General features: G+C 38.9%; 2 protein-coding genes across 2 annotated transcripts; one reads left to right on the plus strand and one right to left on the minus strand.

Annotated features, from left to right (window-relative positions):
* The first annotated feature begins 211 nt into the window (after window positions 1-211).
* On the plus strand, window positions 212-1,153 carry LOC116570972 (olfactory receptor 1J1). Its single transcript, XM_032308629.1, has one exon. The coding sequence runs from the start codon at window positions 212-214 to the stop codon at window positions 1,151-1,153; it is 942 nt and encodes a 313-aa protein (XP_032164520.1).
* A 6,893-nt stretch (window positions 1,154-8,046) lies between these two features.
* On the minus strand, window positions 8,047-8,988 carry LOC116570906 (olfactory receptor 50-like). The gene has a single exon (XM_032308524.1). The coding sequence runs from the start codon at window positions 8,986-8,988 to the stop codon at window positions 8,047-8,049; it is 942 nt and encodes a 313-aa protein (XP_032164415.1).
* Window positions 8,989-16,656: the final 7,668 nt, after the last annotated feature.

The raw sequence follows: 16,656 nt of genomic DNA on the forward strand, positions 1-16,656 counted from the left end.
AGAAAGAAAGTGGTTACATATCCTAAATGTACATGTTTTCTATATTTATCTGGCAAAATATGCCTCAAATATAAGAAAATATGAATGAAGACTTTTCTAAATCAAAAAGTCCTGTCTGTTATGCTCTTCACAGTGATCACTTTTTTATCCAGAAACATTCCACCTTTTCCTTTCAACTTACCCACTGGTCCCCTTCAGCTGATATACCAGCATGAGACTGGAGAACCAGAGCAACGTGTCCGAGTTCCTCCTCCTGGGGCTCCCCATCCGGCCAGAGCAGCAGGGAGTGTTCTTTGCCCTGTTCCTGGGCATGTACCTGACCACGGTGCTGGGGAACCTGCTCATCATCCTGCTCATCAGGCTGGACTCTCGCCTCCACACCCCCATGTACTTCTTCCTCAGCCACTTGGCTTTCACTGATATTGCATTCTCATCTGTCACTGTCCCAAAGATGCTGATGAACATGCATACGAAGTACAAATCCATTCCTTATTCAGGGTGCATTTCACAGACATATTTTTTCATATTCTTTGCTGATTTAGACAGTTTCCTAATCACTTCAATGGCCTATGACAGGTATGTGGCCATCTGTCACCCTCTGCATTATACCATCATCATGAGTCAGAGCATTTGTGTCATGCTGGTGGCTGGGTCCTGGGTCATTGCTTGTGCTTGTGCTCTTTTGCATACTCTCCTCCTAGCTCGGCTGTCCTTCTGTGCTGACCACACCATCCCCCACTTCTTCTGTGACCTTGCTGCCCTGCTCGAAATGTCCTGCTCAGACACCTCCCTCAACCAACTGGTAATCTTTACTGCAGGATTGACAGCTATTATGCTACCATTTTTATGCATTATGGTTTCTTATGGCCATATTGGGGCCACCATCCTCAAGGTTCCTTCTACCAAGGGCATCTGCAAAGCCTTATCCACTTGTGGATCACATCTCTCAGTGGTGACTCTCTATTATGGGGCAATTATTGGTCTCTATTTTCTTCCCTCATCCAACAACACCAACGACAAGAACATAATTGCTTCATTGATGTACACAGTGGTCACTCCCATGTTGAACCCCTTCATTTATAGCCTGAGAAATAAAGACATGAAAGGGGCCTTGAGAAAACTCTTGAGTAAGAAAACATATTCTTTCAACTGATATTTCTATTTTAAAACATCCATATGATCTTATTTCCTCAATTACATGTAAATACAAATTATTGTAAAAATAGCTCACTGTCTTCCTTCCACAATGTCACTCAGAAAAACTTTGCAAACATTATTCTTTCACCTGTTAGGGAGAATAGTAAAATGGAACGTGGTTTATAGGACTTAATTTGCTCTTTTCTTGGATGATAAGATCACAAAATACTTTGAAGATGCTGTATCACTTTGGCTGGTATTATCAAATGGAAGCCATTGATGTCAAGTAATTTATTCTGTTTCCATAGAACAAACTCTGGAGTCCCAATCTTGGACTTTGGAGTCCCAAATTTGGCCTTCTGCCAAATTTCCAGTTTGTTACAAAATGTATTTGGTCTTTCAAACATACATATATATTTGGAATCTCTAAATTCTACCTCTGAAACTTGTAACACACTCTATGTTAATTAAAATGAATTCAAATTTAAAAAATTTTTTAAATTATATTGATCAAAAGAAATGGTCTATAAGATACTTTATTTTTTTAATTAAATTTATTTATTTTCAGCATAACAGTATTCATTAATTTTTTCACCACACTCTGTGCTTCATGCAATCCATGCCCTCTATAATACCCACCACCTGGCACCCCAACCTCCCACCCCCCTGCCACTTCAAACCCCTCAGATTGTTTTTCAGAGTCCATAGTCTCTCATGATTTACCTCCCCTTCCAATTTCCCCCAACTCCCTTCTCCTCTCTAACTCCCCATGTCCTCCATGCTATTTGTTATGCTCCACAAGTGCCTTCTTAGCGCAGTAGGCAGCGCGTCAGTCTCATAATCTGAAGGTCCTGTTATGCTCCACAAATAAGTGAAACCATATGATAATTGACTCTCTCTGCTTGACTTATTTCACTCAGCATAATCTGTTCCAGTCCCGTTCATGTTGCTACAAAAGTTGGGTATTCATCCTTTCTGATGGAGGCATAATACTCCATAGTGTATATGGACCACATCTTCCTTATCCATTCGTCCGTTGAAGAGCATCTTGGTTCTTTCCATAGTTTGACGACCGTGGTCATTGCTGCTATAAACATTGGGGTATAGATGGCCCTTCTTTTCACTACATCTGTATCTTTGGGGTAAATACCCAGGAGTGCAATTGTGGGTCATAGGGAAATTCTATTTTTAATTTCTTGAGGAATATCCACACTGTTCTCCAAAGAGGCTGCACCAACCTGCATTCCCACCAAGAGTATAAGAGAGTTCCCCTTTCTCCACATCCCCTCCAACACATGCTGTTTCTTGTCTTGTTAATTTGGGCCATTCTAACTGGTGTAAGGTGATATCTCAATATGGTTTTAATTTGAATCTCCCTGAGGACTAGTGATGATGAATATTTTTTCATGTGTCTGATAGCCATTTGTATGTCTTCATTGGAGAAGTGTCTGTTCACATCTTCTGCCCATTTTTTGATATGTTTGCCTGTTTCATGTGTGTTGAGTTTGAGGAGTTCATTATAGATCCTGGATATCAACCTTTTTTTTTTTTTAAGATTTTTTCTTTATTTATCTGACAGAGATCACAAGTAGGCAGAGAGGCAGACAGAGAGAGAGGAGAAAGCAGGCTCCCTGCAGTGCAGAAAGCCCGATGTGGGGCTCGATCCCAGGACCCCGGGATCATGACCTGAGCTGAAGGCAGAGGCCTAACCCACTGAGCCACCCAGGTGCCCCTGGATATCAACCTTTTGTCTGTACTGTCATTTGCAAATAACTTCTCCCATTCCGTGGGTTGCCTCTTTGTTTGTTTGTTTTTTTTTTTTGACTGTTTCCTTTGCTGTACAGAAGCTTTTGATTTTGATGAAGTCCCAAAAGTTTATTTTCACTTTTGTTTCCTTTGCCTTTGAAGACATTTCTTGAAAGAAGTTGCTGTGGCTGATATTGAAGAGATTACTACCTATGTTCTCCTTTAGGATTCTGATGGATTCCTGTCTCACATTGAGGTCTTTTATCCATTTTGAGTTTATCTTTGTGTATGGTGTAAGAGAATGGTCGAGTTTCATTCTTCTACATATAGCTGTCCAGTTTTCCCAGCACCATTTATTGAGGAGACTGTTTTTTTTTTTTCCACTGTATATTTTTTCCTGTTTTGTCGAAGATTATTTGACCATAGAGTTGAGGGTCCATATCTGGGCTCTCTACTCTGTTCCACTGGTCTATGTGTCTGTTTTTATGCCAGTACCATGCTGTCTTGGTGACCACAGCTTTGTAATAAAGCTTGAAATCAGGTAACGTGATGCCCCCAGTTTTATTTTTGTTTTTCAACATTTCCTTAGTGATTCGAGGTCTCTTCTGATTCCATACAAATTTCTGGATTATTTGCTCCAGCTCTTTGAAGAATACTGGTTTAATTTATTTTTTATTTATTTTCAGCATAACAGTATTCGTTGTTTTTGTACCACACCCAGTGCTCCATGCAATCTGTGCCCTCTCTAATACCCACCACCTGGTTCCCCCAACGTCCCACCCCCCCACCACTTAAAACCCCTCATATTGTTTTTCAGAGTCCATAGTCTCTCATGGTTCACCTCCCCTTCCAATTTCCCCCAACTCCCTTCTCCTAACTCCCATGTCTACCATGCTATGCTCCACAAAAAGTGAAACCATATAATAATTGACTCCCTCTGCTTGACTTATTTCATGTACATCATGTTTTTGTTGTAGTGTTCAACAATTCATTAGTTGCATATAACTAAGGAATTTTACATTTTGGTGATGATAAGTCTCCTTCTTCACTCAGACATCAGGGACTTTGAGCCCTTCTAGAACTTCCAAGAAGAACATAGTAAATCTTACTTTCCTTACATAATAATTGACACACTACTTTCTTGTTCTTCTGGAATACAACCCACATGTCCTTTCTTCCCAAACACACACAGATATTCAGCAACAAAATAAATGCCACTTCAGTTGTCTCAGGTACTGGTCTAAGAGCCTAAGATACATTAAAATAGAGTCAATTATCGTATGGTTTCACTTATTTGTGGAGCATAAGGAATAACACAGAGGAGATGGGGAGATGAAGAGGAGAAGGAGTTGAGGGAAATTGGAGGGGGAAATGAACCATGAGAGACTGTGGACTCTGAAAAACAATCTGAGGGTTTTGGAGGGGCGGGGGGTGGGAGGTTGGGTGAACCTGGTGGTGGCTATTATGGAGGGCATGTATTGCATGGAGCACTGGGTGTGGTGTATAAACAATGAATTCTGGAAATTCATTGAAATGAAATTTCAATGAGAAATTTTAAAAATAAATAAAAATTAAAATAAATAAAAAATTAAAAATAATAAAATTTTTTAAAAATCACCTAATTTAATTCTGACAACAACCCTAAGAGATATTTTGAGAAAACTCATGCTCAAAAAAATATTTTGGCAAAACTCATGCTCAAAAAAAAATCTTAACATCAGAGTTAGTGAAGGAAGATTTGAATCTTAGCTGTCTGACTCCAGAGTGATTGAGCATGGCACAAACTATATAATTGTTTATATGAAACACTGTGTCCAGGAGAGGAATAATTAGCTCAGCCTAGTGGCAGAGTACATGAAAGACTTCCCAGAGAAGGTGTTGCTTTATCTTAAACTTAACAAATCAGAATTAATCAGACACATGAAGTTCTATCTTGTCCTGTGATCACAGGAAGAAGGAACAGCATGCTCAGGATATTAAACTGGAAGTTTCAACTGAGGTACCAAGATTTGATAGACACAAGATGCCAAAGTGAGTTGTAAGATTTAAAATGTAGATGTTTATAGGAAATGCCCAATGCTCAATTTCATAACAATTGAGCCTCTCAACATAGACATGGGTCTAAAAAAATGCTAAGAGCTAAATATGAGAGGTTCTCATAAAGTAGTGGGGGAGTTTTTTTGAGAAAGCTGCACAGTGAACCCCAAATCCTCTCAATGGACAAGGAGATGCTTTCTTCCTCACTTCAAGCTTAGTGGGAGAAACTTCAAAAAACCATTTAGAGAATTTGATATGTATCTCTTACTTTGATGAGAGCAAAAACAATAGGAAAGATGGCATGGGGAGGGCGGGGAGAGGGGGAATTGGAATTAGGGAATAGAACTATGTTTGAGAAATTCCTTCACTTCTTTTCATGGTGGGGCAATAAAAGCAAAAATGTTTCCTATGTGTGGAATCACTATGCTGTACACCTGAAACTAATGTAACATAATGTGTTAACAACATTTCAGTTTTAAAAAAAATAGTTTCCTATGGATTATAGGTGGGTTATGTCAGAAAGAGACCTGGTGGGAAGCCATGTTTACTTCTCCCCAATAAGACCATGAGGAAGTCTAGGGAACTCAGAGAGAGAATAAGATATCTTGGGGAATGCACCACCACAAAACCAGGGGCTCTAGGGAGAAGCAATCCCAGGAAGAAATATACTTTAGTTATATCCCAGAGGATGTGGGGGAAGGCAGCCTGGGAGTCTCTAAGACAGGGAAGTTCTTTTTTTTTTTTTAAAATCCAGACATATTTCATTTAAACCACCCCAAAATCACATGATTTACTAGCCAGTGCCAGTATAAAGCCCCAATGGGGGATAGAAATCTCCAAAGTGCTGTAAAAACTGGATCCTGCTGAATTGTTATCAAAGCAGATACTATAGATATTCTGCTTTTCTGTTCTGATGACATTTAGCTCAGCTTCTTTTTACACAATATTAATTGTGTATTAAATTAATTAAGTCAAGGGTATGGGTTTCCCTCTAGAAACTCAACTGGTTTTTTCCCCCCAAAGGTCACAAACCTCCCTCATACTTTGAACAATGCCTTACATATTAGCTGTCAGTCATAAAGTTGTGAATGTGTAATGATGATAATCTATTTGAGTTTGAAGGACTTTTACTCTGACACCGATACTATAGAACCATTATCAGTCTTATAGTTTATTTTGTTAAACAGCTCTATCTATCCTTTGAAAAAGAGTAAGGGTCAACCCACCTAACACTGAATTAACTGCAGTAAATGGTTCTAGAGGGGATTCGTACACTGGGGTATTCTTACTATTTATGTAAATTCAAGATGTTCCCTTTGACAAGAAATCTGAATCTACCATTCCACAGCCTCTGAACTTTTCCTGATGCCAAATCCCTTTCTCATTGTCTATAAAACAGATTGATTGCCATTTCAAGGTGATTTTCTCAAGGAAACACTTAAAGTCAAGGACATAAATCATAAAATAAGGCATTAATGACTTTAATCACATTAAAATTAAGACATTGATAGGTCATTTAAAAAGCTAACAAGCTTCCAATAATGGAAGACATTTGCAACATATACAACTGAAAAAGGGTTAATTTCCAGATTATTCCAGACAATGCAATAAATAGAAGAGAAAAAATCAAATAGAAAAGCAGGGAAAATACATAATTATGTATTTCATAAAAGAAATGTTGTACCAATAAGGATAATGATGGCTGCTCTAATGGTCCAATGTGGGTCTTCTAAAGGGTTGATGACATTTCACTATGCAGTAATTTGAGAATCAGGTTCAATTATCTATCAGGGCAGCAATTATTTTTTTCTCAGACAATAGAGGAGAAAGTACAGACATTTCTCTAAAATTTTGGCCAGGAAAGTATAGACATTTTCTTCTTCTGGGGAGAATGTGCCACATAGCAACACTTAGATCACTAGGAAATGTGGCAGCTCTCTCCCACTGAAAACTTCACACTTAAGAAGAAGGTCATGAATTTTTGGTGGATAGCCAGCCATCTCTGTCACAAATGTCCAATAAGTAGGTTAAGATGCTCTACCTCATAAATAGAGAACCTGGAAGTAAAACCACAATGAGATGTCATTTTCTACTCACCAGAGTCACAAAAATTAAGAAATCTCTAAGTACCAAGGGTTCATCAATATTGTTAGTTTTCTACTACTTAAGCCTAGAGATTGTTAAATGAATATTTCTTTTAATATTATTCTCTAAAATGTGATTATGTATGTCACATGTGTAAAACACATACACACATATTCACATGTACAACATACCATGTACATATACACATAAATTTAAGACATATGTATGCCATATATGCTTTTATGTATGCTACTTCAATATTTTTTAAAGTTTAAATAAAATTTTCAGTAAAATGGCTAAAAATACTATTCCAGATAGAAAAATATTCAAGTGATTTAAAGAACTCGAGATTTGACCTCATACATACAGCATTGTAAGTACCACCTCTACTAAACACTCCTAGTTTGTGTCACTGGGCTACCTACTAAGCGTCTCTTAATATGAATTTCCTCCTTTGTATCGATTACTAGGATTAAATTAAATAATGAATATGGAAATATTTGTCACAGTTATCAGTTTATAGCAGTGAAATTTCTTAGTTATATCTGCCTTGAGTAGAGAGAGGTAGTTTCTCAAGGACTGAAAGCAAAATGAGCATTTCAGATGAAAAATAGGACACTCTATTTACGTACGTGGGACAGGGATGTGGTTTTTTTAGAATTAATGAATATTTTATTTTTTTAAGACAAAAGAAACAATTTAATAATAGTGTTCTTAGAATTATAGTTGTGGTTTTTTTTTTTAATCAGATATATTTGGATTAAACTAGACTGAAGTGCTGCCTAAGTTCACTTCAGGTCTAGGTTCTTCCTGATGTTCTTCCTTCAAGAAAAGGTGATTGTACAGGTATGTTTTTTCCCTATGACTCTAAAATTAACAAGGAAACTAAATAGAGAAGAAACCTAAGCCCAAGCTAAAACAGAGACTGAAGAACACCACATAAAATTTATTAAAAAGGAGCTATTCAAAGAGGAAAGGTTGCTCACATTGCATGTGCAGAATGGAACAGGTCTTGTATCTAATTAGTAGGGAAAACAGTGTTCAATATGGTGAAAATATTCCTCTTCTGAGTAGGTGTCCCAGAGCTCCTTTCATATCCCGATTCCTCAGACTGTAGATAAAGGGATTTAGCATGGGGGTGACCAGAGTGTACAAAACGGCCACAATGACATCCTTGTCATTGGAGTTTTTGGATGAGGGGAAGAAGTACAGTCCAATAATTGCCCCATAGTACAGAGACACAACAGAGAGGTGAGATCCACAAGTAGACAAAGCTTTGCAGATTCCTTTGGTTGAGGGAACCCTCAGGATAGTGGCCCCAATGCGGCCATAAGAGACCAGGATGCATATGAATGGCAGGGTAATGACCACTCCCCCTACAGTGATGATAACCAGATCATTGACTGTGGTATCTGAGCTGGAGAGCTTAAGCAAGGCAGAAAGGTCACAGAAGAAGTGGGGGAGAGTGTTGTCTCCACAGAAAGAGAGACGAGCCAGGAGGAGGGTATGCAAAAGGGCACTAGCACAAGATAGGACGCAGGACACAATTACTAGCCGGAAACACAGGCTCTGACTCATGATGGTGGTATAGAGGAGGGGGTGACAGATGGCCACGTACCTGTCATAGGCCATTGATGTGAGAAGGAAGCTGTCAAGATCCCCCCAAAATAAGAAGAAATACACCTGGGAAATGCATCCACCATATGAGATGGATTGAGTCTGTGTCTGCATGTTTATGAGCATCTTTGGAGCTGTGACTGATGAGAAAGAGATGTCAGTGAAGGCCAAGTGGCTGAGGAAGAAGTACATAGGGGTGTGGAGGCGAGGGTCCAGCCTGATGAGCAGGATGATGAGCAGGTTCCCCAGCACCGTGGTCATGTATATGATCAGGAAAAGAGTGTAGTATATGCCCTGCTGCTCTGGCTGGATGGGGAGCCCCAGGAGGAGAAACTCAGACACACTGCTCTGATTATCCATCTTCATGCTCTTCTTCTCTTTTGCTGGTGGGGAGATGGATATGTGAAAGAATAAGAAATCATTGTGATTGTCACATTATGGAAACATGGTATTGAATTAACCAGTACATGAATTTTAACCTGAATAGTTCCTGCTTTTCACCTCACTAATGGGCTATTGATGGTCTGACTTCAGGCTATTATATGTCCACCAAGAAACCAACACAGTTTCTTTTGGAGGAAACTTCAACATCCAAATGGTAATCGGACCAGATCAGCCTCAAACTTGAGGATTCCAGTTCATGATAGAAATTTGAGATTAAGAAATTAGGGTGAAGGGAGTTGAGGGAAATTGGAAGGAGAAGCGAACCACAAGAAGACTATGGACTCTGAAAAACAATCTGAGGGTTTTGAAGGGACGGTGGGTAGGAGGTTGGGGGAGCCTGGTGGTGGGTATCAGGGAAGGCATGTATTGCATGGAGCACTGGGTGTGGTGCATAAACAATGAATTCTGTTACACTGCAAAGAAATTAAATTTAAAAAAAAAGAAATTAGGGTGCAAGTCTAGGTCAGTAGCCAGTTATTGGAAAGGCAAGTAGAGGCTCTCCAACTGGTCTCTTGGCCTTTCTTAACCATCCCCATGCCTCTCATATGTGCTTTGGCTAATATTTTATCTCCATGGATTGGATCAAGACAAGACAACCCTATGGGCTGCTCTGGATCTCCTGATACCAAGATCTGGAGGCTTGGTGGAAACATAACCTCTTCAAGGCAAGGACATTAAGGACAAGAATCTTTGTCAATAACATAGAAGATCTATGACATATCTAATAATATAGCCATTAGTCCTTTCTTTAAAAAAATATTCCTTCTTGTTCCTCAACATTTTCTGTCTACCATCTCTTTTGCTAAAGAAATGTTCATGCAGCAAGGTCCACAATAGCCAAACTGTGGAAGGAGCCTTCAGCAGATGAATGGGTAAAGAAGATGTGGTCCACTTACACAATGGAATATTACTCAGCCATCAGAATGGGTGAATACTCACTATTTGCATCGACATGGATGGAACTGGATGGGATTAGACTAATTGAAATAAATAAAGCAGAGAAAGACAATTATCATATGGTTTTACTCGTATGTGGAACATAAGCAATAACACAGAGGACCATAAGGGAAGGGAGGGAAATCTAAAGGGGGAGAAATAAGAGAGTGAGATGAACCATTAGAGCTATGTATGGGAAATGAACTGAGGGTCTCGTAAAGAGAGGCATGAGGGGAGGGGGCAAAAGGATGATGGATATTAAGGAGGGCTCGTGTTGTGATATGCACTGGGTGTTACACCTAACTAATAAATCATGAAACACTAAATCAAAAACTAATGATATATACAGTGGCTAACTGAATGTAATAAAAAAAATTAACAAAAAATATTTTTTTTCATGCAATGTGAAGGGTTAGGAGTCCATTTCTCTTCCAAAGTCTCACCTATTCCCTGAGTTCTAACCAGATCGCTTTTATGCCAGTTCTCAGAATGCCAGGAAATACTTTGGCTTTTCTAATCATATCCTGGATCTGTCAAAGAATAAGCTTTTTGTAAGTGTTTGTCCAACAGAGGTTACCAAATAACCTTCTTTTTCACAGTTCCTAACCTAGGTTTTAGGCCAGTGATTCCTTACCAATTTTTTCTTGTCATGTTCTAGCATGACAAGTGTTCTAGCACTTCTTACCCTTTGCTAACACTGTCATTTCTCCCTCTTTTTTCTTCAGGCCAGTCTTAGACCTGCCCATGTGAACATTCACAAAATGAAAGGGGAAGGGAAAATGATGGTCTGTCTACTAAAATAGAACTCACATACTACATAAATACTTATTCAATTTAAAGTTCTTTTTTTCTGAGAGCTAAGAAAGTGTCTCAATATAGGACCCACATTCATCCTAGGGCTTAACTGAAGTTTACATTATGTACCAATTCTCCCAGTGTGACTGAAATTATCTCAAAAATTTCTACATTCTTCAGTCCACTACATTAAAAGTCCTGTTTATTTAATATGTTACCTGAGATGAAGCACACATTCAGTATAGTCATTACCATGTTAATGATAAATCAGTTTATCACAATGAAAGTGCTAACTAGTTGTCTGCTGGGCATTTTGGTTGTTTCTAACATTTTTCTATTTCCATCAATGTTTTAATAATAACATTGTTCATATGTCATTTTTCACATTATTTTCACATTTCACAGCATATCTAAAACAGAAATGGATTTGGAGGACATATATTTTTCACCATTTTTTAATTATTATGTTCAGTTAGCCAACTATAGTACATCATTAGTTTTTTCACCATTTTGATAGACGCCATTGAGTTACAAGAGGCTAAACTGGTGAGGAAACCTGTTTTCCTGGGTTCTTTGAAGGATCCCTGAATTATAAGAGCTTGTCATGGGGACATTACCAAAGTGGACATTCTGTTTAAATATTTGGCAAATAAATAAATAAAGAATCTTTAAATATTTGGAGAGGACAGGCTATGGTATTTGAGGAACAGAGAAAATTCAGGAGCATGGTCAGCATGGGAAAATTAAGGAGTTGGAGAATTATCTAGGAACCAGATTGTATAAGTCCTTTTCTGTATAATGGAAAGTTTTGATTCTATCCTCAGAGCAACAGAACACCCATGGAAAAGTTAAAGTAAGGAAGTGAAAGAAAAATTTAAAATAGTATGCTGGCTATTACATAGAGAACAGATTATGGCAAGGCAGTATTGTCAGCAAGAATGTAACAGGAGGCTATTGGCATAGTTCAGGTACAAAATAACACCTACTTACACCTGAATCATGGCAGAGGAGATGAAGTTAATTGGGATAAAATTTGGAGGAAAAACCAGTAAGACTTAATGGGGAAATAAAGTATAAGCAGGAGGAGGTATGTATTTCACTATCCTCTCAAAATTGGGTAGAGGATCATCAGAGATAAATTATTCTACATGGGCTGTCTGTTACACTCTGGTGTGAGGGGGTAGGGCCATGTTGGGGATCAGTAGCACACACTGGACACACACACACACACACACACACACACACACACACAATTGTGCAACTGAATATAAATTCTATTCCTGCTCTGACATTGCCCCTTAATTGGTGAGCACATATACCTTCAGTCAGAAGGTCTGGGAAGGTTCTTTCTTTTCTCTCATAAGACACCGAATACAATGAAGCAGGTGGAGTCTCTGAGGGTCTCAAAGATACATTGCAATGTGGAGAAGAATTATCAGTTCAAAACCAAATCAAATATATATATATATATAGTGATATACACTTGTTCACAATCCCTGGGCAATGGGAATGGATTATAGCTTTACAAATCACAGAGAGGACCCAGGGAGTATGGGAGGGGGTAACTCCCCACTCCCATCTCCAAGTTAGAGACAAACAGGATATAATTGCTTCATTGCCTTTGATTCCCAGGAGGGAAGAACTGTTGCTAGCAGGGAATAGGAGAGTTCACATTGGAGGAATGACGATGATAAGCACAAAGCAGCTACTAGGAACTTGGTGACCCACAAAGCTTTTTGCCTTCTCCAGTTATATTGGGAAAAATGTAATTCCAAGTCCATAACAAGCCAAACTGGTGCTTGAGTGTATTAATCAAAGTCTCTTGTTTCTGATTTCCATGTTATTCTAAGAACACTGGAAACTAATACTTTCACTCTCGGAACAAAAGATCAAGGGACTTTGTATCCTATTGCCAAAACTGGACCCTGAGGAATGGAATGCAGTTTCTATAAACCTTGATGTGACCAAAAGCTGTGGAGTCAGCCTTCTCTTGGTGCAAGTTTCTTATAGTACCATAGAATAAATCATTCAAGAAATGGTTTCCATTAACTCTCTTACAAAACTGATTCCAATTGTATTTCACACATCTCCAACCCCGCTTATTTGAAGCCAGATAGGAGGTGAACCATGAGAGACTATGGACTCTGAAAAACAATCTGAGGGTTTTGAAGGGGCCGGGGGTGGGAGGTCGGGGTACCAGGTGGTGAGTATTATAGAGGGCACGGATTGCATGGAGCACTGGGTGTGGTGCAAAAATAATAAATACTGTTATGCTGAAAATAAAAAATAAACTAAAAAAAAGAAAATGAATATCATATGCTTGTTATCTGAGGTGAAGATATGTGAGTAATTGTAAGTGTTATTATTTGTTACGTTTTGCATTAAAAATCAATCTGTACTTGGGATAGCTATTTGAATGAAGAAGTCTTGTTAGACTTCAGAATGGTTTCTAGGTCCTATAGATCATGGTTGATAATATTGCATGGGCACCTCCTTGTTTCCTTATGTGCATGGAGTTAAAAATAAAATCAATGACTCTGCTTCATTCTTCTATATATAGCTGTCCAGTTTTTCCAGCACCATTTATTGAAGAGACTGTCTTTTTTCCACTGTATATTTTTTCCTGTTTTGTCGAAGATTAATTGACCATAGAGTTGAGGGTCCATATCTGGGTTCTCTACTCTGTTCCACTGGTCTATGTGTCTGTTTTTATGCCAGTACCATGCTGTCTTGGTGACCACAGCTTTGTAATAAAGCTTAAAATCAGGTAACATGATGCCCCCGTTTTATTTTTGTTTTTCAACATTTCCTTAGCGATTCGAGGTCTCTTCTGATTCCATACAAATTTCTGGATTATTTGCTCCAGCTCTTTGAAGAATACTGGTGGAATTTTGATCAGAATGTCATTAAAAGTATAGATTAAAATACTGGTGGAATTTTGATCAGAATGGCATTAAAAGTACTGCCTAGAGTATAGACATTTTAAGAATGTTTATTCTTCTGATCCAAGAGCATGGAATGGTCTTCCATCTTTTTGTGTCTTCTTCAGTTACCTTCATGAGTGTTCTGTAGTTCCGCAAGTACAGATCCTTTACCTCCTTGGTTAGGTTTATTCCCAGGTATCTTATGGTTCTTGGTGCTATAGTGAATGGAATCGATTCTCTAATTTCCCTTTCTGTATTTTCATTGTTAGTGTATAAGAAAGCCACTGATTTCTGCACATTGACTTTGTATCCTGCCACGTTGCTGAATTGCTGTATGAGTTCTAGTAGTTTGGGGGTGGAGTCTTTTGGGTTTTCCACATAAAGAATCATGTCGTCTGCGAAGAGAGAGAGTTTGACTTCTTCCTTGCCAATTTGGATACCTTTTATTTCTCTTTGTTGTCTGATTGCTGTTGCTAGGACTTCTAATACTATGTTGAACAAGAATGAAACTCGACCATTCTCTTACACCATACACAAAGATAAACTCAAAATGGATAAAAGACCTCAACGTGAGACAGGAATCCATCAGACTCCTAGAGGAGAACATAGGCAGTAATCTCTTCTATATCAACCACAGCAACTTCTTTCAAGATATGTCTCCAAAGGCAAAGGAAACAAAAGTGAAAATAAACTTTTGGGACTTCACCAAAATCAAAAGCCTCTGCACAGCAAAGGAAACAGTCAAGAAAACAAAGAGGCAACCCACGGAATGGGAGAAGATATTTGCAAATGACAGTACAGACAAAAGGTTGATATCCAGGATCTATAATGAACTCCTCAAACTCAAAACACACAAGACAGGCAATCATATAAAAAAATGGGCAGAAGATATGAACAGAGACTTCTCCAATGAAGACATACAAATGGCTATCAGACACATGAAAAAATGTTCATCATCACTAGCCCTCAGGGAGGTTCAAATTAAAACCACATTGAGATATCACCTTACACTAGTTAGAATGTCCAAAATTAACAAGACAGGAAACAACATGTGTTGGAGAGGATTTGGAGAAAGGGGAACCCTCTTATACTCTTGGTGGGAATGCAGGTTGGTGCAGCCACTTTGGAGAACAGTGCTACAAAAGTTGGGTATCCGTCCTTTCTGATGGAGGCATAATGCTCCATAGTGTATATGGACCACAAATTCCTTATCCATTCGTCCGTTGAAGGGCATCTTGGTTCTTTCCACAGTTTGGCGACCATGGCCATTGCTGCTATAAACACTGGGGTACAGATGGCCCTTCTTTTCACTACATCTGTATCTTTGGGCTAAATACCTGGTAGTGCAATGACAGGGTCATAGGGAAGTTCTATTTTTAATTTTTTGAGGAATCTCTACACCGTTCTCCAAAGAGACTGCACCAACTTGCATTCTCACCAACAGTGGAAGAGAGTTCCCCTTTCTCCACATCCCCTCCAACACATGCTGTTTCCTGTCTTGCTAATTTTGGCCATTCTAACTGGTGTAAGGTGATATCTCAATGTGGTCATCATTACTTTTTGATGTAGTGTTCAGTGATTCATTAGTTGTGTATAACACCCAGTGCTCCTTACAACATGTGCCCTCCTTAATACCCGTCACTGGGCCAACCCATCCCCTCACCTCAGTTTGTTTCTTGGAGTCCATAGTCTCTCATGGTTTGTCTTCTTCTCTGATTTCTTCCCCTTCAGTTTTCCCTTCCTTCCCCTAATGTTCTCCATGCTATTGCTTATGTCCCACATCTGAGTGAAACCATGATAATTGTCTTTCTCTGATTGACTTATATCACTGAGCATAATCCCCTCCAGTTCCATCCATGTCGGTGCAAATGATGGGTATTCATCCTTTATGATGGATGAATAATATTTCACTGTATAGTGGAACTATACTATAAAGTATAAACTATACTATAAAGAAGAACCACATCTTCTTTATCCGTTCATCTGTTGAAGGGCATCTTGGCTCTTTCCACAGTTTGGCTTTTGTGGACATCGCTGCTATTAACATTGAAGTGCATGTGCCCCACCCTTTTCACTAAATCTGTATCTTTGGTGTTTTTAAAAAAGATTTTATTTTTTTTCATTTATTTATTTTCAGCATAACAGTATCATTATTTTTTTCACCACACCCAGTGCTCCATGCAATCCGTGCCCTTATAATACCCACCACCTGGTACCCCAACCTCCCACCCCCCCGCCACTTCAAACCCCTCAGATTGTTTTTCAGAGTCCATAGTCTCTCATGATTTACCTCCCCTTCCAATTTCCCCTAACTCCCTTCTCCTCTCTAACTCCCCATGTCCTCCATGCTATTTGTTATGCTCCACAAAGAAGTGAAACCATATGATAATTGACTCTCTCTGCTTGACTTATTTCACTCAGCATAATCTCTTCCAGTCCCGTCCATGTTGCTACAAAAGTTGGGTATTCATCCTTTCTGATGGAGGCATAATACTCCATAGTGTATATGGACCACATCTTCCTTATCCATTCATCCATTGAAGGGCATCTTGGTTCTTTCCACAGTTTGGTGACCATGGCCATTGCTGCTATAAACATTGGGGTACAGATGGCCCTTCTTTTCACTACATCTGTATCTTTGGGGTAAATACCCAGTAGTGCAATGGCAGGGTCATAGGGAAGTTCTGTTTTTAATTTCTTGGGGAATCTCCACACTGTTCTCCAAAGAGGCTGCACCAACTTGCATTCCCACCAACAGTGGAAGAGGGTTCCCCTTTCTCCACATCCCCTCCAACACATGTTGTTTCCTGTCTTGCTAATTTTGGCCATTCTAATATAGTTTCACTTTTTATTTCCTCTTCAATTTATGTATTATTTTTAACTGTGTTACTGAGTCTCCAAATATATGGAGAATTTCCAGACATCTTTTTGTTAT

The sequence above is a fragment of the Mustela erminea genome, chromosome 12, assembly GCF_009829155.1.
Source record: "Mustela erminea isolate mMusErm1 chromosome 12, mMusErm1.Pri, whole genome shotgun sequence".
NCBI classification, from domain to species: domain Eukaryota; kingdom Metazoa; phylum Chordata; class Mammalia; order Carnivora; family Mustelidae; genus Mustela; species Mustela erminea.